This window comes from Melanotaenia boesemani, chromosome 2, assembly GCF_017639745.1.
Source record: "Melanotaenia boesemani isolate fMelBoe1 chromosome 2, fMelBoe1.pri, whole genome shotgun sequence".
Lineage (NCBI taxonomy): Eukaryota > Metazoa > Chordata > Actinopteri > Atheriniformes > Melanotaeniidae > Melanotaenia > Melanotaenia boesemani.
The window spans coordinates 28,101,797-28,127,085 of record NC_055683.1 but is presented as its reverse complement, the minus strand read 5'-3'; the positions used below and the strand labels follow the sequence as shown (position 1 = coordinate 28,127,085).

General features: G+C 35.7%; 2 protein-coding genes across 4 annotated transcripts; both read right to left on the bottom strand.

Annotated features, from left to right (window-relative positions):
- Positions 1-3,131: 3,131 nt before the first annotated feature.
- Positions 3,132-23,935, bottom strand: LOC121652537 (adhesion G protein-coupled receptor E2-like). Of its 2 annotated transcripts, none has more exons than XM_042005350.1 (19): positions 23,650-23,935; positions 23,075-23,155; positions 8,099-8,242; positions 7,842-7,994; positions 7,566-7,712; positions 7,235-7,357; positions 7,055-7,098; positions 6,851-6,955; positions 6,440-6,593; positions 6,121-6,243; positions 5,849-6,039; positions 5,581-5,745; positions 5,283-5,477; positions 4,837-5,054; positions 4,646-4,706; positions 4,479-4,570; positions 4,099-4,282; positions 3,875-3,940; positions 3,132-3,515 (listed from the first exon to the last, which is right to left on the bottom strand). In XM_042005350.1, the coding sequence occupies exons 1-19, from the start codon at positions 23,678-23,680 to the stop codon at positions 3,474-3,476; spliced, it is 2,319 nt and encodes a 772-aa protein (XP_041861284.1). In that variant the 5' UTR covers positions 23,681-23,935; the 3' UTR covers positions 3,132-3,473. The 2 variants fall into 2 exon arrangements, with proteins under 2 accessions (XP_041861284.1, XP_041861275.1); XM_042005341.1 differs by lacking the exons at positions 23,075-23,155; positions 23,650-23,935 and adding exons at positions 10,093-10,173; positions 10,663-10,962.
- LOC121652709 (adhesion G protein-coupled receptor E5-like) lies at positions 14,584-19,920 on the bottom strand. Of its 2 annotated transcripts, XM_042005638.1 has the most exons (12): positions 19,816-19,852; positions 19,405-19,523; positions 19,125-19,247; positions 18,853-19,043; positions 18,585-18,749; positions 18,279-18,473; positions 17,835-18,052; positions 17,644-17,704; positions 17,467-17,558; positions 17,104-17,272; positions 16,865-16,957; positions 14,584-15,588 (listed from the first exon to the last, which is right to left on the bottom strand). In XM_042005638.1, exons 2-12 carry the CDS (start codon positions 19,475-19,477, stop codon positions 15,547-15,549), a joined length of 1,422 nt encoding a protein of 473 aa, XP_041861572.1. In that variant the 5' UTR covers positions 19,478-19,523; positions 19,816-19,852; the 3' UTR covers positions 14,584-15,546. The 2 variants fall into 2 exon arrangements, with proteins under 2 accessions (XP_041861572.1, XP_041861580.1); XM_042005646.1 differs by lacking the exon at positions 19,405-19,523 and having other exon boundaries at positions 19,816-19,920.
- Positions 23,936-25,289: the final 1,354 nt, after the last annotated feature.

Below are 25,289 nucleotides of genomic sequence, written 5' to 3'. Positions count from 1 at the left end.
GCAGGAATTAAAGTGCATATCCTCTTTTATTCTAAAGAGGATGTGTTCAGATAAGAGACACACAACCCTCAAAAACTAATGAAATAGGTGTTGCACACACTTCCTGCCTGTGCTACACACTGGTACAATCTAGCACATACAGCTGTGAACAAAATGCTCATGCATGCAAACAGAGGAAATGGCCTCATGACAAATGTTGCAACTGAAAGAAGATGCAGCTGCAAGTTAATTCCTTTCTTGTGATCACTCATGTAAAACATATGCTTCAGACATTTATTAGTAAATATGTCACACCAAACACAAAAGATCTTACCACCTGGCACCAGTTAGCCTAGCCTAAATTTAACCATCTTATTTCCAAACACCATGTATAACATCACAATCAAATGATGATCACACAAAATAATGTTTTCGTTTTTAAAACTACATGAATTTTAAAAACAGATTTTTAATTCACTCTATTTCAGCATCAAGGTAGCAACAGATTTAGTTCAAGTAAGTATCTTGATCAAGCAGACCTGCGTTGTCCATCTTCCTTGCTGGATAGTTAACTTCCAGTGATTAATCACTTATGTTGACACTTTAGACCAAAAGAGATCTCAGTTGTCATTTTTCAGATTTGTAGTATTGGTCCATTGAAGGTTAAATGGTTAAATAGGCATATTCAAAGTAATTTCTTACATTTTTGTTTATTAAATTTGCAATCACTTTCATTCTCACAAACCAAAAAGACATTTATGGCTCATTAAGGTGAGACAAGTATCCATGTCAGAAAATAAAATCAACAATCAGAGTAATTCAAAAGAACCCAGTCTTGAATAATAAGGCTAATAATAATGAGGCTTTACTGGCATGTACTGAACATTATCATTATCACCTTCACAGTGATGTGATGACCAACACTGTAACTTTACAGCATGAAGTCTTCTGGTTTGAACCTTGGCTGGTGCTTTTCTGTATGGAATTAGCGTGTTTGCCATGTGCAAGGGTACGTTATCTTTTCCCACAGTCCAAAACCATGTATGTTTGTTTAACTGGTGATTCTAAGTTGACCCTAGGAGTGAGGTTCAGTGTGCATGGATGTCTGTCTCTGTGTAGGTCCTGTGATGCAGCAGGAACCTAACCATGACTTTGCAAAAAATGTCAGAAGATTCTTTATGGTCAATTATTTCTTCCCTTTAATAATACTAATTATATTTGTGCTGTATTATACATTGTAGGACAGTCTACACCAAAGTTTAATATCATGCATTTATGGATAAGCAACACAAAAATGTGTGGGTAGCAGACATATGTCACAGTAAGGACCAGACTTAAAATCAATTAAAGATAATTAAAGTATAAGATTTTTATTATTAATTTTGAGAAAATATAGACACTTAACAGTAAAAAGAAATTACATTTTAAAAATGTACTTAAGTAAAGACATGAAAACTTAATTGGAAATACAAATCAATTTAAAATTCAAGTATGTGATAAACCAGGTTTAACAGGATAACAGGTTTAAAATTCCACATGACAATATTTTTAAAGTCCCATTTTGAAACAAAAACGTGAACTCAGTTAATTTAAAAAACTCCTTTAAAAAAATATTTAGAAATCCTACAATATGCATGATTTTCAGAAAAATAGTAATATCTGCAAAAATGCCCAGCAATATATACAACAACATACATTCAAAACATAAATTAGAAGTGCTTTATAGTTGTATTCATATTTCTTTTGTTTTATAGGCAAGGCAAAATTATTTATATAGGACATTTCATGTACAAGACAATTCAAAGTACTTTACATAAAACATTACAGCAGGGTGCAGAAAGTAATACAAGTGCATAAAAAAAACCAAGATTAAAAAAAATGCAATTAATAAAATAAAAACAGAGTTAAGATGCTAAAATAAAATAGATAAAATGCAAGCAATAAAGTTCCAGTGTGAGGAAAGACAATATTAAAACATGATTTCAGCCTAAAAGAACCAAATGTAGATCTGGACTTCTCAATAAAAACTATTGAAATGCAACAGAGAACAGGTGGATCTTTAACTTGGATTTAAATAAACTGAGTGTTTCAGCTGATCTGAGGCTTTCAGGGAGTTTGTTCCAGACATGTGGAGCATAGAAGCTGAATGCAGCTTCTCCATGTCTGGTTCTGACTCTGGGAACTGATAAGAAACTGGAACCAGATGACCTGAGGGTTCTGGCGGGATTATAATGGGTCAAGAGGTCACTGATGTATTTTGGTCCTAAACCATTCAGAGCTTTATAAACCAGCAGCAGAACTTCAAAATCTATTTTCTGATGAACAGGCAGCCAGTGTAAAGACCTCAGAGCTGGACTGATGTGGTCCACTTTCTTGGTTTTAGTGAGGACTCGAGCAGCAGAGTTCTGAATCAGCTGCAGGTATTTAATTGATCTCCTCAATGCATTTACCGAGAGCCTGTAAGGGGCCTCGGTCTCCTTGTGACATTGTAATACATATCTATGCATTTCTGCGTAGCTATGGTAACTAATTTTGTTCTTCTTTATGACCTGTGCTAGTGGGAGCACGTAGATGTTAAACAGAAGAAGCCCCAGGATGGAACCTTGATGAACTCTATATGTAATTCTTGTCTGCTCAGATGTAAAGTTACCTATTGACACAAAGTACTTTCTATTCTCTAAATAAGATTTAAACCAGTGTAGCGCAGTGCCAGAGAGGCCCACCCACTTCTCCAGTCTTTTAAGCAACATATTGTGGTCGACTGTATCAACTGAGGTCCAGTAAGACTAAGACTGACATTTTTCCATCATTTGCATTCAAACATATGTCATTAATGACTTTGGTCAGAGCAGTCTCAGTGCTGTGGTGCTGTCTAAAACCTGACTGGAAGACATCATAGCAGTGGTTTTGTGTTAAGTCGTTTAGTTGATGAATAACTGCTTTTTTGATTATCTTACTTAGAAAAGGAAGATTTGTGATCAGTCTGTAGTTGCTCATTTGTAACTCATCTAGATTGTCCTTTTTAGCAGAGGCTTGATTACAGCTGCTTTTAGAAATTCTGGAAAGATGCCTGAAATTAAAGACAAGTTCACAATCTGTAACAGATCTACATCAGCAAAGAACTATTATTAAAGGTACCTGACACAACAGGCCCTCACAATATCTTCATAATTTCCATTAAAAATAAGTACGAATATTTTTCCAGATTTTTTTGTTCTAAAATAACTATATAAGTTTTTTTTAAAAAAAAAGTAGAGTACATCCTTACATTTTGATTATGCGTCAAGTTAATGGCAGTGGAATGTGTTTTTTACTTTTTTTTTAGATCCAATAGTTAATCCTACATCTAAAATACAAATACTTGCTCATTATTTACAAAATGTTGTAGTACAACAAGTTGATGCAGTGGCTATGAGAGGACAGAAGATGACACCACGTCTGAAATATCAGTTTTTAGTCAATCAGAGTTTTGTCTCCAGTTCTGGTTCATCTCCTCAAACATGAGACTCTCTTGTGTTCTGGGTGCTTTTGGATCCCTGAAGATGGTAAAATGGATAAATTTTAATTTGTGACTTTGGACTAATGTGAATTATATTTCAAGAATAAGACAAGATATGAAAATGGCAATGCACATCTTTACACAGCTATTATTTCTTATGTGCTTCAAACTTTCAAAAGCCACATGTGTGTGTCTTTGGGGGCATTTTGAATTTAACAGGTAACAAATCAATTCGATTAAATCTATTTCATGTGAAATCTTTAATTACCATGTTTGATTTAATCTTTCTCTTGCTTAATTGGTGAGTAAAAATGCATCCCTGGTTTAGCAAAGAACCTCTACATTAGAAAAGAAACAGCTGCTTACATTTGCTTTACTAAAGTGGGAGTAACTGACCTCAGAATAAGTCTTCTTGTGTGGCTCACAGATTTGAGAAAGGATTCTTTCATACTCCTCTCTCACCTAAAATAAAGGAGGAAAAAAAATCTAAGTAAAAAATAAAATAAATTAAAATAAAATAGTCATCAACAAAATCTAAACTTAATTAAGATGTAGCGAAGCTTCTTTCTTTTTTTTAACTTCCTTTAACTTCCTTTTTAGATGTAAGAACCATGACAAACCTGTTTAGAAAATAGACAGTGCATGACAAACAACGTAACCCCCTGAAGGCTGCCAAAGATGGTGAACAGGTAAGATATGGCGACAGTGCCCTTCTCAAACTGGAAAGAAATGAAGATCCACATAGCACGGAGTATGCAGTAAAGGAGTATGTAGAGCTGAGCCACTGCAGTAATGGTGTAGTCCCTGCAGGAGGTAATAAAGATGCATGCAGGTCACTTAGGCAGTCGTGACACCATAACTAGTAACACCCATTTTTGACTTTGTAGGTGAGGCAGTAAAAAAAAGTCTATATTTTTTTTACATGGGAAAGTGTGACTCATGGTGCATTATAATATGTTTCAGATTGTTGCAGACAGCTCATGGCTCAGGGGTAACTTACTTTATTTTCTGCAAGCTGTCCAGGTCTGGATTCAAACTTGAAAACTTCTGTGCCAACTTCCACACAGTGATGAGAAAGAAAAAAATGTTCACCTGAAAGACAAGAGCAAAGAGTCTTAAAAGAGACATAATTGGACATAATTTGTCTAAATTTTCTTTAATTCTTACAAAGATGATGACACAGGCAGGGCCAAAGAAACTCCAAATGGATTCCAGGTTTAGCCAACAACTGTAATGCATTGGAGCATTTTTTAAGCAGAATATATAACAGTATAACTTGAGATTAGAGTATAAATTATATAAGAAAATGAAGAGATTAATCTGGATGAATATGAGATCAAGGTATCTGGGAAACTTACTATTTCTCAGTGCCATATCCTTTAGCATTAACTAATGCAGAGATAGCAACAATTACAGCTGGGACTCCGTAGCCACCGGCCATCATGTAGAGGGTTTTAAAGTTGGTGTTAAAGACCAGGACTACCATCCTAAAGAGCTGTATGCCTTCCAGACACATCCAGCAAAATACTGCCTGGCAAAAAAAATGCAGCATCCCTGCTACCACTGCACAGCCAACCTAAGAGGGAGAGAGAGATAAAGATTAGCATGGCAGAAGTGAAAAGGGAAGAAGGGAAGTTGAAAAGACAAGAACAAGAAATGAGAAGGGATGAGTTGCTGACTTAATCTCTAACAATGGATGTATTATTTAGTGGCTTACTTTAATTCGATCTATCACTCTACTATATTTTATAGGTGGTAGACACTTAATGAACTCATTTAGTCATCAAGCTGTTACAGTATTTACCCTGTTCTCCGTCTGAGAAATGCCTGCAAGAAATATAAGGATAGCAATGAAGAGGCTGATGCAAAGGTGCAGGTGGATGGTGGTTCTTGGACCTTGAATGGAGCGGATCAATGAGAACGTCAGGATGCAGATGAACAGACAAATTAATGAAAGGGATAGGCCCACCCAGGTAATCAGCTGCAACGCAAACTTGTTCTGTTAGGAGACAGAACAGTTTCATTAGCATATACCAAAATGGATTTAAATTTTAGAATTTACTAAAGAAAAAGAAAAATCATATATGTGAGAGTTGTTTTACCTCAACCTCATAGAGGGCCTTGAGCACAGCAAAGCTGCCCAGGTAGTTACAGGAACAAACAGTGTATTTCAAGTTAGACTCCACAACACTGCAGCCATGAGATGACCATGTCCCGTCATTCTCCGAAGAATCCCAGAACACACAGGTGTGAGAAGTTTCATTTGACTGTAAAACAAAAAACATACCAAAAACCAAAACCATAATTGTGATATTCGTCTTGCAAAGAAGAATCATATGAAACAGAAGGTTAATAGTCTTTCCTTTTTACCTGTTCAAGGTGGTGCAAAGTTAAAATGATTGGCTCTTTTAGGTGCCTGGTGTTTCTGTTACTGACTGTGACAGTAACCACTTTGGAGTTTATCTTATAACTTTGCTTCTCATCTGGTTTCATCGCACTAAAGAAGCCATCTGCATATTCTTCCAGGTTTGAATAACTTAGTAATGATACTGTTGTGAAGCCTGTTGCACAGCAGGAACAAGAGAATTAACAGGTTAAATTCAGATGTTTACAAATGTGTTATTCAAAGGCATGATCATTACCAGGGTAATGGGAGGGATCTCCTGCAGCCACTTCCAACTCAATGTCTAGTTGAGCATGTGTAGATGATAAAGTCCTTGTTCCTTTTGGCAGGACTGACCCTTTTTCTACCAACAACTCCATTTCTGGACACAAGTATAAATGTAAGCCTGAATGAACATATACTACTTGTACAAAATGCATAGATTAGTGAGAAAATAATCTATAAGCTAATTGAATGTTTAAAGATAATACTTAAAAAACAGTTTCAAGTTTGAATTGTTAGGTTTAAATCTTAAGTTTTTATTTGTTGAAATTCAAGTTATTTCAGTTAATTTAAACCTGTGTAATTGGAGGATCTTTTTGTTACTGGGGTTGATAAAAAAGATCCTATAAGCCTCAGGGCATGCTCCATTAAGTCCAGAAAAGTGGAGATTTTCTTTTTTCCATTGAGAGCTCTACTGAACAAGAGTTCATCGACCGTGGACATCAGACCCTGCAACCACAAGAGAGGAGGAGAAAAGGAGCAGCATAAGTGTGTGAAAAGAAAACAAGATACATAGACTGACACCAGACTTTCAGGCTGCATAGCATTGTATAAATAATCTAGTTTTGTGCAGCACATACAAGTACATCTGAACACCATCTAACAGAGCTTGTGGGGGTAGCACTTCCTGTTTCTATTCTGGTTGGGGAAACTTGAAGTTTTTTCTGTTCTTTTCACAGTGAGATATTTCTGTCAGTCATTTGTACCTTTAGTAAGTCCTCTCCATCCATCTCTTTTGGATTCTCGCTTTCTGTGAGCTTGTGACAGGTTTTATTCAGCTGCATGAAATAATCCTGTGCAATGGCAAGTGTCTGTGAGAGGAATTCAGAGAAGATGAAATAACTGTGTGAGACATCAGACATTTAAATAAATGTTCATTTTAGATGAATGAGTTTCTGGTGTAGAGTTACCTCTCTCAGACTGTTCACATCTTTGAACATATCACAGTTCAGTTCTGGATAAAAAAGAAATTTTGATGCAATATTTGTGTTTGATGACCCATAATACAGTCTACATTACTCTGTTAATTACAAAGTGGATACAAGTTTTATAATGGCTGCTGGGAAAAATGAATACAGTTGTGTTTTTACCAGTGCAGGATGACTTTACGTTGCCATAGTTAGTGAACCCTGCATGGCATGCACAGTAATGTCCACTGGCTCCACGGTAGCAGGTTCCATTTCCACAGATTGTCTTATCAATCATACATGTGTCTGAGGAGGAAAGAAAACAAGGACAGGTCAGTGATCACATTTTTTGTGTATCAGTCAGAACAATTACAATAAATGTCCTGGTGGACACATGATACATTTAAAATTAAGAAGCAAGTTAAAACTATGATTTAAATTGTTGTTTGACCGAATACATTATAGATATGATTGTATGTTAACGTGTTTTGTAGTTTTATGTCATAACTCCCACCTTGGCATTGCTCTGAATCATCAGTGAAGTTAGATTTGCCAGATTTCAGTCTGAAGCCAGAATTACAGACACAGTAAAAACTGCCTTGTGTGTTTAAACATGATGCATTCAGCCCACAAATGTTGTCTTGCTGACATTCATTAATATCTACACGAAAAGAAAAAGGAGAAAATTTGGGAGAAAGGAAACTAACCTTCACTCACAACCTTATGTACATTGATAATCACACTGAAACTGCTGAACAGTAGATCATCATCATCATCATCATCATGTTACCTCTGCATGTTACATTGTCACTATAATGAAATGTTTTCACTCCAGTAGAGGTGTTGAAGCCGTTTTCACAGAAGCAGTAATAATTGGCAATTATGTTGTGACATTTTGCATTAGGTCCACAGATGTTGCTGTTGGTTTTACATTCATTTATGTCTTCAAGGAAGAGAGAAGGACACATTATGTTTGAGTTTTAACTGTAGGAAATAAACTTTATGAAAGATCATAATCATTGCACCCACTGATTCAAGATAACTTACCTTCACATGTTATAGATGATCCAGGTGATATGGGTGATTTAAATTCAAAACCATCAGTACACTGGCAGGAGTAGCTGCCATTCGTGTTAGTACAAGTTGCATGTTTTCCACAGATATCAGGCATCATGTCACATTCATCAACATCTTATTAGAAGAAACAGAAATTGATAATAAAAGAATATTAAATGAATGGCTGCTTGAATAATTGTATTTTTTTTATTGATCTTTGAACAATTTTATTTGACTAAAGTATTTAGCAAACACAGCCCAGTCTCACAAGAAAATGTGTAATAGCTTAAAATGGTATAGTTGTACAATTTTGTATTTGTAACATTTTAATGTGAAGTTAAACGGGGAGATCGTTCAACTCTAAGACACGGGTGTAGATATGAAACAGATTTGGAGCCCAGAAAATATAGTGAGTTCATGATCTTTGAATTTTTTTGTTTTTTGTGTTTTATAGACATATATGCACTCACCATTACACACAATTAATTCTTTTCTTTTTTAAAACCTGTATTAGGCTCCTTTTAATAAGCTGATTAATTAATGTATTTACTGTTATTTATTTACATTGAATTATGGAATCTATGTAATCTTGCTGGACCTGACCGAAGGGGACAGAAAAAGAAGGAAGACAGCAAAAAGAAGCAAAAGGGAGAACAGAAAGTAGAAAGAGGAGACAAAAAAATATAGATAGAAAGCAACGACCCTTCAATCCAAACTATCACCAGACAACAAACTGCTGCATTTGTACATAAACACACCAGCAAATTTCCTACGGCTTTGACAGGAAAACAGCTGCCAGTGAAGGAGAAAGCAGGCAGCCCTGTCTGGTGCCTCTCTGTAAACAGAAGCTTGGAGAAGTTTGATCATTGGTTTTCACACATGCATTTGGGTTGTTATATAATATTTTTATCCAGTCTATAAAAGATAGCCCAAACCCAAATTTGTTCAATGTTGTTAACTCAGTTTACTCAGTGAAATGTTTTTTTTTTGCGTCTAAAGAAATGACTGTGAATTCCAGATTATGTAGAGTAGAACAATCTATAATGTTAATTAATTTGTGCATGTGAGTAGAGAAATGTCTAACTTTAATAAAGCCCATTTGATCATGATGTATTATTAGAGGGGTCATTTTTTATCCTTCTGGCCAGAGCTTTGCTGATCATTTTAAAATCTACATTTATTAATGAATTTGGACAGTACTGGATGGAAGTGTGGGGTCTTTTCCTGGTTTTAATAGTAGAGTAATATTAGCTAGGTTAATATTTTAAGGTATTTTTTGTTTTTTTGTTTTTTCTTATTTCTAATAATATATTGTTATGGGTGCCAGCATTGTCCAGAATTCTTTATAGAATTCAGCTGGATGACCATCTGGACCTGGAGCGTTATTGTTGGGCATATGCTGGAGAGCTTCATGGAGTTCGCCGACTGAAAGAGGTGAATCCAAGGTTATTTTATTTTCATGTTTTAATTTTGGAAGATTGATTTTACAAAGATATTGATCAATATTCTCATATGTTGTGTTTAGTTGTGTCTTTTTATCTATTATTTTAAGTTCATGTTTAGCTTTTTTTATGGCGTTCAGTATGTGTTCTTCTGGGGAGACATGGTAAACGTCCTCTAGGGATTCAATTCTGAGTTCTAACTCTGAAATTCTAAAAGTTTCCTTCTTTTTCTTATGAGAAGAGAAGGAAATTATTTTACCTCTCATTACTGTTTTTCCTGCTTCCCAAAGAACACACGCTAAGGTTTCTGGTAAGTTGTTGTTTTCTAGATATAAAGACCATTCTCTTTTAAAGTCGCTGATAAACTCAGGATCTTTAAGTAATGATGTATTAAATCTCCAGTTTCTAGATGCTGGTTTATTTCTCAGAGTGAATGATACTAGTGCGTAATCACTATTACACACAATTAAAAGTGAGACTGTGCTGGTTATTCTTAGACTGTAATGTATTTTTATATTATTTTTATTTATTTATTTTCCATACCAACGCAGCCTTCAGAAGCCTCTGAATACCCATGAGAACATTTTGTCTCCACTTCGCCCATGACAAGGGAAAAGAACAAAGCTGTAAACAAACAAGAAACCATTATTCTGTGATACAGTCCATTACTTCTTGATATATATACATATAATCAGAAAGAAATAGAAGTATGTTTTGTTAGGAAGTCAAAGTGTTCATTAGGCTACACCAATTAAACCAGAAATGTTAAGTGTTTTGAAACAATGAAACAGAGAATTTCGACCCAAATGCATTTTAACCGACCTGCCTATTACCAGACATAACATCACATTTTTTAACTAATTTCAACAAACCTTTATACTTATCCTATTCTGGACATATACACTTAATGACATCATTAATTTACCAATTAGTTCATAATTAATTACATATTGTTCAAAGTTTTGAGTAAAAAGTAAAAGTTTTAAGTATTTGGTTTCCTGTCTACAACCGCAGAACATTTTTTACAACTTTCTCAAAAATACCACAAAAAAAAAAAAAGAAAAAAAGATGATTCAGCTGTTGTATATATTGCAAATAGATGACATGACTCACTGAAGATCAGGAGGGTCCACTTGCTTGTCATTGTGATAAAGAAGTCCACATGAATATGAGAAAAGTTAAAACAGCCTGAAAATCCACATTTAAATTGTCCAGATCTATTGACTTCTTGTCTTCTCCACCTTTCTAAATGTTCCCCAAGTTATTCAGTAAAAGGGAGGCGGAAAGAAAACGAGTCTGAATACACTCAGCAAGTTAATGGATATTAAAAACATAGCTACATTTTATGCCATGGTTATTGTAAATCTCCCATCAATTTTTCTATGTACCTCTGCTCCAGTCTCCCTTTCTGCTTTGACTCTTAATCTGCTCGTCTTGCTGAGTTTACATGCTGAGATAAGTGAAACTTTGAGGGAGGGGATTTCTCTCTCTCTCTAGTGTTCATGGTAAGGCATGGAGCAAAGATGCCTTACCATGAACACTAGCTCTTCCATTGTCCACATGGCAATAGAAGAGCAGCACCAAGCCAGATGTTTTCATTTTATTATTATTTTTGTACTTACATTCAGTTCAGAGACAGTAAATAGTGATCTGTGTAACGACTATCTGGTCCTATCATTTTAGTCGCTCTGGGTGGGGGGATCCTGCTCATAATGCGCTTCATTAAACCAATGTCCAGACTAAAAGGTACATTTGGGGTGTGTTCCCATTTATTGAATGAATGAAAACATGGATGAATGATGTTTTTTGTTTGTATGTGTGATTGTGTGTGTGTACTACTATGAGGAGTGCCTTTTAACTTTTTGTTACATTCTTTGATGTGTGAAGGCTTTAAATTTTTTTTTATTTATTTTTTTTATTATATACAGCACTTTGTGTTGCTTTGTGCATGAAAAGTGCTCTATAAATAAAATTTGATTTGATATGAGAACTAAAGTCCCCCTGGAGAACAATGTAGTCCCTTGGTGACAAGACACTCTGGACAGTACCAAGAGCCTCTCAGGCTGCAATGTATACTTGGAATTGCTGTTTAGGACACACATAAACTTCAGAGCATTTGTTCCTGTAACTTGTAGTCTTAGAAAGGCAACCTTCTCATTCACTGGTGTTGGAGAAAACCTTAAAAATGCACAAGTAATAAAGAACAGGTACTTCTTCCCACAGTATTAAAATAGGCAGGTACTAATTTCCCACTTTCCTAATTAATAAGGTACTGTTCCACACATTTTCTTGTTACCTTTCTCTTTAGGGTCTTCTCCTGCGTGTTCTTTGATGGATCAAAATATGACAGACTACTTCTCTCAGTTAACTAATTTATTAATTACAATTGATATGAGAAATGTGCAAATACAGAATTCTGGATTCGTATTGTCTGTCCCCTGGACTAATACAATACGGAGTCTGCTGCTGTTACAGTCAGAACTCCCTCTAACTGATCCTGGAATCCTTATATAGGGGTCTGAATATACACAGTTTTGCTGACTCATGCTGGAGTTGCAGAAGTAGGGTCAGCTGGAGTCACAGGTCAGTCTCATGCAGATGTCGACCCCCCTCCTTGTGACACCCATCCATTTGGTGGCTTCTTTTGTTCTGGAAAACAGGGACAAAGAAAACACACACAGACAAACAAGGTATCTCCTCTGAACTCCGGTCGACCCAGAAATCTCCCTTAAGGGTAACATTCCCCATGCTGTTTTATTGGCGACACACCTTTAGTCAGCCCCTCACATGTACTTCTCACATCCCCCCATATGAAGAGTCTCATTGTTGCTTAAGCACACTATCAGTAAATATATGAGCTTAAAGATAAGAGATAGTCAATATAATTAACAGAGTAAGAATATAAATGAAAATACGTAGCACACTTAAATAATTCCTTGATGAGTATCTCTATAAATTTCTTTACACTGGTGAGAACTCCTACACCAAAACACTTAGCCAGGGCCTTGCGAGTATTCCCACACCTGCTTGATTCCTCTTCCTTTAGGCAACTCCAGAGTATGAAACAGTCCAGTCTTTCAACAACAGTTTGGTCCCAGAGTCTATATTGTGTGACCACATTTATCTATAGCCACCTAAACCTAGTTGGTTCTGCTTCACACAGCAGCTGAGGTTCCTGCCTGTCAGTAACACTCTATGTCCCAAGAGCCAGTTTGTATACCTGGGAATTGGCATGCCCTTTTACCTGCTGCCAGCTCACGCTGCATCCTACTTGAAAGTTCCCCACTGTTGACAGAGGAGGTACTTTTAAGGAGCACCGGAATGAATCTTACAATGGTTTTGGTCACTTCTGTTAGAACATATCTAAATTATTTGACTTCAGATAACTGGCTGAGACTGGTTCTATGCACATCTAATTATAAAAATACTGTACTTATAAATATACTTGCTACAACTACAACTAACATCAAAGTCAACTATTTCCACTGAAGGTCAATGCTTTTTATTTTTCTTTACATATCATTTTGTTAACAGGAATGTATGTGTATATCATTTCTTTTGATCTAAAGATGATGTAATGAGATAAGAAACACACATATACACACACCCATGTACGCACCCATGTACGCACGCACGCACGCACGCACACATACACCCACCCACACTCTCACACACACACACACACACACACACACACACACACACACACACACACACACACACACACACACACACACACACACACACACACACACGCACACACACACACACACAGAACACTCCACAGCTAATGAAATTGCACACACTTCCTGCCTGTGCTGCACACTGGTACAATCTAGCACACATAGCTGTGAACAAAATGCTCATGCATGCAAACAGAGGAAATGGCCTCATGACAAATGTTGCTACTGAAAGAAGATGCAGCGGCAAGTTAATTCCTTTCTTGTGATCACTCATGTAAAACATATGCTTCAGACATTTATTAGTAAATATGTCACACCAAACACAAAAAATCTTACCACCTGGCACCAGTTAGCCTAGCTTAAATTTAACCATCTTATTTCCAAACACCATGTATAACATCACAATCAAATGATGACCACACAAAATAATGTTTTTGTTTTTAAAACTACATGAATTTTAAAAACAGATTTTTAATTCACTCTATTTCACCATCAAGGTAGCAACATATTTAGCTCAAGTAAGTATCTCTATCAAGCAGACCTGCGTTTTCCATCTTCCTTGCCAGATAGTTAACTTCCAGTGATTAATCACTTATGTTGACACTTTAGAGCAAAATAGATCTCAGTTGTCATTTTTATTTAGATTTGTAGTATTGATCCATTGAAGGTTAAATGGTTAAATAGTCATATTCAAAGTCATTTTATACATTTTTGTTTATTAAATTTGCAATCGTTTTCATTCTCACAAGCCAAAAAGACATTTATGGCTCATTAAGGTGAGACAAGTATCCATGTCAGAAAAATAAAATCAACAATCATTAGAGTAATTCAAAAGAACCCAGTCTTGAATAATAAGGCTAATAATAATGAGGCTTTACTGGCTTGTACTGAACATTATCATTATCACCTTCACAGTGGTGTGATGACTAACACTGCAACTTTACAGCATGAAGTTTTCTGGTGTGAACCTTGGCTGGTGCTTTTCTGTATGGAATTAGCATGTTTGCCATGTGCAAGGGTACTTCATCTTTTCCTACAGTCCAAAACCATGTATGTTTGATTAACTGGTGATTCTAAGTTGACCCTAGGAGTGAGGTTCAGTGTGCATGGAAGTTTGTCTCTGTGTAGGTCCTGTGATGCAGCAGGAACCTAACCATGACTTTGCAAAAAATGTCAGAAGATTCTTTTTTGGTCAATTATTTCTTCCCTTTAATAATACTAATTGTATATGTGATGTATTATACATTGTAGGACAGTCTACACTGAAGTTTAATATCATGCATTTATGGAATGAGCAACACAAAAATGTGTGGGTAGCAGACATATGTCACAGTAAGGACCAAACTTGAAATCAGTTAAAGATAATTTAAAAATGAGATGTTTATTATTTATTTTGAGAAAATATAGACACTTAACAGTAAAAAGAAATTACATTTTAAAAATGCATTTAAGTAAAGACATGAAAACTTAATTGGAAATACAAATCAATTTAAAATTCAAGTGTGTGATAAACCAGGTTTAACAGGACAGCAGGTTTAAAATTCCACATGACAATACTTTTTAAACTCCCCTTTTGAAACAATAATATGAACTTGGTTCATTTAAAAAAACTCTATAAAAAATATTTAGAAATCCTACAATACACAGGATTTTCAGAAAAATAGTAATATCTGCAAAAATGCCCAGCAATATATACAACAACATACATTCAAAACATAAATAAGAAGTGCTTTATAGTTGTATTCATATTTCTTCCGTTTTATACATCAGCATTTTAAAGACTGCAGAGAAAAGAAAGTGCTTGCAGAAATATCCATAGGATTGTTCTTGCTGGCTAAATCAAGTACCAGGACAAAATAACTATTATTAAAGGTACCTGACACAACAGGTCCTCACAATATCTTCCTCATTTCCATTAAAAATAAGTATGAATATTTTTACAGATTTTTTTTTTTGTAAAATAACTGTATAAGTTTTTTTTATAACTTGGCAGAAAGTAAAGCACATCTTTACATTTTAAATATGAGTCAAGGTAATAGCTTTCTTAAAATATGAAAATATGCAGGACTTTTATATATAGTATGAATACACAAAATAAACATAATATGTTAGCATAATAAAACAGTGGAATGTTTTTTTTTTAGATCCAATAGTTAATCCATTATCTTAAAATACACAGACTTGCTCATTATTTACAAAATGTTGTAGTACAACAAGTTGGTGCAGTGGCTATGAGAGGACAGAAGATGACACCACATCTGAAATATCAGTCTTTAGTCAATCAGAGTTTTGTCTCCAGTTCTGGTTCATCTCCTCAAATGTGAGACTCTTTTGTGTCCTGGGTGCTTTTGGATCCCTGAAGATGGAAAAATTGATAAATTTTAGTTTGTGACTTTGGACTAATGTGAATTATATTTCATGAATAAGACAAGATCTGAAAATGGCAATGCACATCTTTACACAGCTATTATTTCTGTGCTTCAAACCTTGAAAAACAACCACGTGTGTCTTTGGGGGCATTTTGAATTTAACAGTTAACGCGTCGGTCGGTTGCGTCGGACGGTTCACGCCTCTGCGTCGTCTATTAATTTATGATAATGGACACCTCGAAGGGCATTATCCTGCTTATACCATGGTCATTTACGAAAGATATAAATATTAAATCAATTATTAATACGGTAATGTTGTCTTTTTACTGTTTAAATAATAAGTTTTTCACAAGAAGCGGCTCAGTGGACCATTTTTATATCGCTCGTTGTAATGCGTTGTCAAGGTAATCGGCTCTGACAGAGAACCTGCAGCTCGATCGGCCGCAGTTAACATCAATTCATAGGGCGGGTTCAGCTCTTACAGCTTGTGTGTGTGCAGAGGATGATGCGACATTTTGTTTCAAAGTCCACAGATAGTTTCTTACATTGTTTTTATTGCAAGAAATATTATCCACCATTCACTCTGATCATTAAATATGTATCAAGCAAGTAAGTCTATCCTAAATCCTTTTTATAATATTATCCACCATTCACTCTATATCAAATAAGTACGTTAGTAAGGTAATTAAGAAAGAAAGACAGGTGACGAACTACTAAAAATTAAATGTAACATTGCCGTTGATCGCGACATCTCATAAAGATACTGGTGTGTCCATAGTGGTGTTTGAAGGATGGAGATTTAACGTTTGTGGACCCTGACCACTGCTGGTTGGGACATTGCGGGACGACAAAATGTTGCTCCATTCTCATTTCTCCTGGACTGACGGAGCCCAGTAAGCCTGCAAGCTGCTTTCACAGCGATGTGCCATCACCGACAAGATCTGGCGCGTCTGCAGCCTGGCGTCTGAGTTTCTGTTGCCACGTATACCAACTAGCATTTAGTCAGTGCAATAATTTACAACAAAAGTCTATTTGGCCGGAACTTCTTTTATAGGTGTCTATTATTACTTTTTAATGGACACCCTATAGCCAATCAGAATCGAGTATTCACCCAAACCATGGTATAAATTCTATTAAATCTATTTCAGGTGAAGTGTTTAACTATCATGTTTGATTTAATATTTCTCTTGCTTAATTTGTAAGTAAAAATGCATCCCTGGTTTAGCAAAGAACCACTACATTAGAAAAGAAACAACTGCTTACATTTTCTTTGCTGGAGTGGGAACTGAACTCTGAATATTTCTTCTTCGGAGGAGCACTGATTCGAGACAGGATTCTTTCATACTCCTCTCTCACCTATAATTAAAAATAATAATAAAAAAAAAATAAAATAAAACAAAATAATCATCATCAAAATGCAAACTTAATTAAGATGTAGCGAAGCTTCTTTCTTTTATAACTTTCTTTTTTCTTCCTTTTTAGATGTAAGAACCATGACAAACCTGTTTAGAAAACAGACAGTGCATGACAAACAACGTAACCCCCTGAAGGCTGCCAAAGATGGTGAACAGGTAAGACATGACGATAGTGCCCTTCTCAAACTGGAAACAACCGAAGATCCACATAGTGCCGAGTATGCAGAGCTGAGCCACTGCAGTAATGGTGAACGCCCTGTAGGAGGTAATAAAGATGCATGCAGGTCACTTAGGCAGTTAAGACACCATAACTAGTAACACCCATTTTTGACTTTATAGGTGAGGCAATAAAAGAAATTCTATTTTTTTTACATGGGAAAGTGTGACTCATGGTGCATTATAATATGTTTCAGATTGTTGCAGACAGCTCATGGCTCAGGGGTAACTTACTTTATTTTCTGCAAGCTGTCCAGGTCTGGATTCAAACTTGAAAACTTCTGTGCCAACTTCCACACAGTGATGAGAAAGAAAAAAATGTTCACCTGAAAGACAAGAGCAAAGAGTCTTAAAAGAGAACTGCAGTAAATTTTCAGGACATAATTTGTCTAAATTTTCTTTAATTCTTACAAAGATGATGACACAGGCAGGGCCAAAGAAACTCCAAATGGATTCCAGGTTTAGCCAACAACTGTAATGCATTGGAGCATTTTTTAAGCAGAATATATAACAGTATAACTTGAGATTAGAGTATAAATTATATAAGAAAATGAAGAGATTAATCTGGATGAATATGAGATCAAGGTATCTGGGAAACTTACTATTTCTCAGTGCCATATCCTTTAGCATTAACTAATGCAGAAATAGCAACAATTACAGCTGGGACTCCGTAGCCACCGGCCATCATGTAGAGGGTTTTAAAGTTGGTGTTAAAGACCAGGACTACCATCCTAAAGAGCTGTATGCCTTCCAGACACATCCAGCAAAATACTGCCAGGTATAAAAAGTGCAGCATCCCTGCTACCACTGCACAGCCAACCTAAGAGGGAGAGAGAGATAAAGATTAGCATGGCACAAGTGAAAAGGGAAGAAGGGAAGTTGAAAAGACAAGCACAAGAAATGAAGGGATGAGTTGCTGACTCAATCTCTAACAATGAATGTATCATTTAGTGGCTTACTTTAATTCGATCTATCACTCTACTATATTTTGTAGGTGGTAGACACTTAATGAACTCATTTAGTCATCAAGCTGTTACAGTATTTACCCTGTTCTCCGTCTGAGAAATGCCTGCAAGAAATATAAGGATAGCAATGAAGAGGCTGATGCAAAGGTGCAGGTGGATGGTGGTTCTTGGGCCTTGAATGGAGCGGATCAATGAGAACGTCAGGATGCAGATGAACAGACAAATTAATGAAAGGGATAGGCCCACCCAGGTAATCAGCTGCAACTCAAACTTGTTCTGTTAGGAGACAGAACAGTTTCATTAGCATATACCACAATGGATTTAAATTTTAGAATTTGCTAAAGAAAAATATAAAAAAAAAAATCATATACATGAGAGACGTTTTACCTCAACCTCATAGAGGGCCATGAGCACAGCAAAGCTGCTCAGGTAGTTACAGGAACAAACAGTGTGATTCAAGTTAGACTCCACAACACTGCAGCCATGAGATGACCATGTCCCGTCATTCTCCGAAGAATCCCAGAACACACAGGTGTGAGAAGTTTCATTTAACTGTAAAACAAAAAACATACCAAAAACCAAAACCATAATTGTGATATTCGCCTTGCAAAGAAGAATCATATGAAACAGAAGGTTAATAGTCTTTCCTTTTTACCTGTTCAAGGTGGTGCAAAGTTAAAATGATTGGCTCTTTTAGGTGCCTGGTGTTTCTGTTACTGACTGTGACAGTAACCACTTTGGAGTTTATCTTATAACTTTGCTTCTCATCTGGTTTCATCGCACTAAAGAAGCCATCTGCATATTCTTCCAGGTTTGAATAACTTAGTAATGATACTGTTGTGAAGCCTGTTGCACAGCAGGAAGAAAGAGAATTAACGGGTTAAATTCAGAGTTTACAAATGTGTTATTCAAAGGCATGATCATTACCAGGGTAATGGGAGGGATCTCCTGCAGCCACTTCCAAGTCAATGTCTAGTTGAGCATGCGTAGATGATAAAGTCCTTGTTCCTTTGGGCAGGACTGACCCTTTTTCTACCAACAACTCCATTTCTGGACACAAGAATAAATGTAAGCTTGAATGAACATATACAACTTGTACAAAATGCATAGATTAGTGAGAAAATAATCTATAAGCTAATTGAATGTTTAAAGATAATACTTAAAAAAACAGTTTCAAGTTGGAATTGTTATATCAGTTAATTTAAACCTGTGTAAATGGAGGATCTTTTTGTTACTGGGGTTGAAAGAAAAGGTCCTATAAGCCTCAGGGCATGCTCCATTAAGTCCTGAAAAGTGGAGATTTTCCTTTTTCCATTAAGAGCTCTACTAAACAAGAGTTCATCGACCGTGGACATCAAACGCAGCAACCACAAGAGAGGAGGAGAAAAGGAGCAGCATAAGTGTGTGAAAAGAAAACAAGATACATAGACTGACACCAGACTTTCAGGCTGCATAGCATTGTATAAATAATCTAGTTTTGTGCAGCACATACAAGTACATCTGAACACCATTTAACAGAACTTGTGGGGGTAGCACTTCCTGTTTCTATTCTGGTTGGGGAAACTTGAAGTTTTTTCTGTTCTTTTCACAGTGAGATATTTCTGTCAGTCATTTGTACCTTTAGTAAGTCCTCTCCATCCACCTCTTTTGGATTCTTGATTTCTGTGAGCTTTTGACAGGTTTTATTCAGCTGCATGAAATAATCCTGTGCAATGGCAAGTGTCTGTGAGAGGAATTCAGAGAAGATGAAATAACTGTGTGAGACATCAGACATTTAAATAAATGTTCATTTTAGATGAATGAGTTTCTGTTGTAGAGTTACCTCTCTCAGATTGTTCACATCTTTGAACATATCACAGTTCAGTTCTGGATTAAAAAGAAATTTTGATGCAATATTTGTATTTGATGACCCATAATACAGTCTACATTACTCTGTTAATTACAAAGTGAATACAAGTTTTATAATGGCTGCTGGGAAAAATGAATACAGTTGTGTTTTTACCAGTGCAGGGTGACTTTACGTTGCCATAGTTAGTGAACCCTGCATGGCATGCACAGTAATGTCCACTGGCTCCAGGGTAGCAGGTTCCATTTCCACAGATTGTCTTATCAATCATACATGTGTCTGAGGAGGAAAGAAAACAAGGACAGGTCAGTGATCACATTTTGTGTGTTTCAGTCAGATCAATTACAATAAATGTCCTGTTGGACACATGATACATTTAAAATTAAGAAGCAAGTGAAAACTATGATTTAAATTGTTGTTTGACCAAATACATTATAGATATGATTTTATGTTAACATGTTTTGTAGTTTTATGTCATAACTCCCACCTTGGCATTGCTCCGAATCATCAGTGAAGTTAGATTTGCCAGATTTCAGTCTGAAGCCAGAATTACAGACACAGTAAAAACTGCCTTGTGTGTTTAAACATGATGCATTCAGACCACAAATGTTGTCTTGCTGACATTCATCAATATCTACATGAAAAGAAAAAGGAGAAACTTTGGGAGAAAGGAAACTAACCCTCAATCACAACCTTATATGCATTGATAATCACACTGAAACTGCTGCACAGTAGATCATCATCATCATCATCATCATCATGTTACCTCTGCATGTTACATTGTCACTATGATGAAATATTTTCACTCCAGTAGAGGTGTTGAAGCCGTTTTCACAGAAGCAGAAATATTTGGCAATTATGTTTTGACATTTTGCATTTGGTCCACAGATGTTGCTGTTGGTCGTACATTCATTTATGTCTTAAAGGAAGAGAGAAGGACACATTATGTTTGAGTTTTAACTGTAGAAGATAAACTTTATGAAAGATCATAATCATTGCACCCACTGATTCAAGATAACTTACCTTCACATGTTATAGATGATCCAACTGTAACTTTTCCTAATGGTCCAAAACCATCAGTACACTGGCAGGAGAAGCTGCCTACCGTGTTAATACAATTTGTATTTTTTCCACAGATATCAGGCAACATGTTACATTCATCATCATCTTAGTAGAGGAGACAGAAATGTAAAATCAAAGATTAAATGAATGGCTGCTTGAAAATTTGTATATTTTTATTGATCTTTGATGAAAAATAAAGTGAACAAATTTATTTGACTAAAGTATTTAGCAAACACAGCCCAGTCTCACAAGAAAATGTGTAATAGCTTAAAATGGTGTAGTTGTACAATTTTGTATTTGTAACATTAAAGTTAAACGGGGAGATCGTTCAACCCTAAGACAAGGGTGTAGATATGAAACAGATTCGGAGCCCAGATAATATAGTGAGTTCATGATCTTTGAATTTTTTTTGTTTTTTGTGTTTTATAGACATATATGCACTCACCATTACACACAATTATTATTTTTCTATTTTTTTAAAAACCTGTATTAGGCTCCTTTTAATAAGCTGATTAATTAATTTATTTACTGGTATTTATTTACATTGAATTATGGAATCTATATAATCTTGCTGGACCTGACCGAAGGGGACAGAAAAAGAAGGAAGACAGCAAAAAGAAGCAAAAGGGAGAACAGAAAGAAGGAAGAGGAGACAAAAACATATAGATAGAAAGCAACGACCCTTCAATCCAAACTATCACCAGACAACAAACTGCTGCATTTGTACATAAACACACCAGCAAATTTCCTACGGCTTTGACAGGAAAACAGCTGCCAGTGAAGGAGAAAACAGGCAGCCCTGTCTGGTGCCTCTCTGTAAACAGAAGCTTGGAGACGTTTGATCATTGGTTTTCACACATGCATTTGGGTTGTTATATAATATTTTTATCCAGTCTATAAAAGATAGCCCAAACCCAAATTTGTTCAATGTTGTTAATAAAAATTTCCAGTTTACTCAGTGAAATTTATTTTTTTTGCTTCTAAAGAAATGACTGTGAATTCCAGATTATGTAGAGTAGAATAATCTATAACGTTAATTAATCTGTGCATGTTAATAGAGGAATGTCTACGTTTAATAAAACCCGTTTGGTCATGATGTATTATTAGAGGGGTCATTTTTTTTATCCTTCTGGCCAGAGCTTTGCTGATCATATTAAAATCTACATTTATTAATGAATTTGGACAGTACTGGATGGAAGTGTGGGGTCTTTTCCTGGTTTTAATAGTAGAGTAATATTAGTTAGCTTAATATGTTAAGGTATTTTTTGTTTTTTTCATATGTTGATATTGGAGATATTGATCAATATTCTCATATGTTGTGTTTAGTTGTGATTTATATAATGTTTTATAGAATTCTTTGACAATGTTATTTATCTTGTCAGGGTCGTGGCTGATGTTTTCTTCTGGATCTTTTGCAGAGGAGATCGTTGTTTTCTCCTTGTTTGTTTTTAACTTTCCAGATTTATTTCAATGGTCAAAGTTCTACAAGCAAAGTGTTTGCACCCAGAATTGTGCTTTTTATCTATTATTTTAAGTTCATGTTTAGCTTTTTTTTTATGGCGTCCAGTATGTGTTCTTCTGGGGAGACATGGTAAACGTCCTCTAGGGATTCAATTCTGTTTCTAACTCTGAAATTCTAAAAGTTTCCTTCTTTTTCTTATGAGAAGAGAAGGAAATTATTTTACCTCTCATTACTGTTTTTCCTGCTTCCCAAAGAACACACGCTAAGGTTTCTGGTAAGTTGTTGTTTTCTAGATATAAAGACCATTCTCTTTTAAAGTAGCTGATAAACTCAGGATCTTTAAGTAATGATGTATTAAATCTCCAGTTTCTAGATGCTGGTTTATTTCTCAGAGTGAATGATACTAGTGCATGATCACTATTACACACAATTAAAAGTGAGACTGTGCTGGTTATTCTTAGACTCTAATGTATTTTTATATTATTTTTATTTATTTATTTTCCATACCAACGCAGCCTTCAGAATCCGATGAAAAGCCAAGAGGACAGTTTGTCTCCACTTTGTCCATGCCAAGGGAAAAGAACAAAGCTGTAAACAAACAAGAAAACATTATTCTGTGATACAGTCCATTACTTCTTGATATATATATATATATAAAATCAGAAAGAAATAGAAGTATGTTTTGTTAGGAAGTCAAATTGTTCATTAGGCTACACCAATTAAACCAGAAATGTTAAGTGTTTTGAAACAATGAAACAGAGAATTTCGACCCAAATGCATTTTAACCGACCTGCCTATTACCAGACATAACATCACATTTTATTAACTAATTTCAACAAACATTTAAACTTATCCTATTCTGAACATATACACTTAATTACATCATTAATTTACCAATTAGTTAATAATTAATTACATATTGTTCAAAGTTTTGAGTAAAAAGTAAAAGTTTTAAGTATTTGGTTTCCTGTCTACAATCGCAGAACATTTTTTACAACTTTCTCAAAAATACCACAAAAAAAAAGAAAAAAAAAGAGATGATTCAGCTGTTGTATATATTGCAAATAGATGACATGACTCACTGAAGATCAGGAGGGTCCACTTGCTTGTCATTGTGATAAAGAAGTCCACATGAACATGAGAAAAGTTAAAACAGCCTGAAAATCCACATTTAAATTGTCCAGATCTATTGACTTCTTGTCTTCTCCACCTTTCCAAATGCTCCCCAAGTTATTCAGTAAAAGGGAGGCGGAAAGAAAACGAGTCTGAATACACTCAGCAAGTTAATGGATATTAAAAACATAGCTACATTTTATGCCGTGGTTATTGTAAATCTCCCATCAATATTTCTATGTACCTCTGCTCCAGTCTCCCTTTCTGCTTTGACTCTTAATCTGCTCGTCTTGCTGAGTTTACATGCTGAGATAAGTGAAACTTTGAGGGAGGGGATTTCTCTCTCTCTCTAGTGTTCATGGTAAGGCATGGAGCAAAGATGCCTTACCATGAACACTAACTCTTCCATTGCCCACATGGCAATAGAAGAGCAGCATCAAGCCAGATGTTTTCATTTTATTATTATTTTTGTACTTACATTCAGTTCAGAGACAGTAAATAGTGATCTGTGTAACGACGATCTGGTCCTATCATTTTAGTCGCTCTGGGTGGGGGGATCCTACTCATAATGCGCTTCATTAAACCAATGTCCAGACTGAAAGGTAAATTTGGGGTGTGTTCCCATTTATTGAATGAATGAAAACATGGATGAATGATGTTTTTTGTTTGTATGTGTGTGATTGTGTGTGTGTACTACTATGAGGAGTGCCTTTTAATTTTTTGTTATATTCTTTGATGTGTGAAGGCTTTAAATTTTGTTTTTATTTAATTTTTTTTATTATATACAGCACTTTGTGTTGCTTTGTGCATGAAAAGTGCTCTATAAATAAAACTTGATCTGATTTGATATGAGAACTAAAGTCCCCCTGGAGAACAATGTAGTCCCTTAGTGACAAGACATTCTGGACAGTACCAAGAGCCTCTCAGACTGCAATGTCTACTTGGAATTGCTGTTTAGGACACACAAAGCTTCAGAGCCTTTGCTCCTGTAACTTGTAGTCTTAGAAAGGCAACCTTCTCATTCACTGGTGAGAACTCCTACACCAAAGCACTTAGCCAGGGACTTGCGAGTATTCCCACACCTGCTTGATTCCTCTTCGTTTAGGCAACTCCAGAGTATGAAACAGTCCAGTCTTTCAACAACAGTTTGGTCCCAGAGTCTATATTGTGTGACCACATTTATCTATAGCCACCTAAACCTAGTTGGTTCTGCTTCACACACAGGCTGAGGTTCCTGCCTGTCAGTAACACTCTATGTCCCAAGAGCCAGTTTGTATACATGGCAACTGGCATGTCCTTTTACCTGCTGCCAGCTCACGCTGCATCCTACTTGAAAATTCCCCACTGTTGACAGAGGAGGTACTTTTAAGGAGCACAGGGATGAATCTTACAATGGTTTTGGTCACTTCTGTTAGAACAGATCTAAATTATTTGACTTCTGATAACTGGCTGAGACTGGTTCTATGCACATCTAATTATAAAAATACTTATAAATATACTTGCTACAACTACAACTAACATCAAAGTCAACTATTTCCACTGAAGGTCAATGCTTTTTATTTTTCTTTACATATCATTTTGTTAACAGGAATGTATGTGTATATCATTT

Coding starts and splice junctions, on each gene's coding strand:
- LOC121652709 (XM_042005638.1), bottom strand. CDS start 19,477: ATGGAGCATGCCCTGAGGCTTATAGGACCTTTTCTTTCAACCCCAGTA. Junction 18,750..18,852: donor CTTTGCACCACCTTGAACAG/GTAAAAAGGAAA, acceptor TTTGTTTTACAG/TTAAATGAAACTTCTCACAC. Junction 17,273..17,466: donor GACAGCTTGCAGAAAATAAA/GTAAGTTACCCC, acceptor TACCTCCTACAG/GGCGTTCACCATTACTGCAG.
- LOC121652537 (XM_042005350.1), bottom strand. CDS start 23,680: ATGACAAGCAAGTGGACCCTCCTGATCTTCA. Junction 5,055..5,282: donor TTTCTCAGACGGAGAACAGG/GTAAATACTGTA, acceptor TCTCCCTCTTAG/GTTGGCTGTGCAGTGGTAGC. Junction 3,516..3,874: donor ACAAGAAGACTTATTCTGAG/GTCAGTTACTCC, acceptor TACCATCTTCAG/GGATCCAAAAGCACCCAGAA.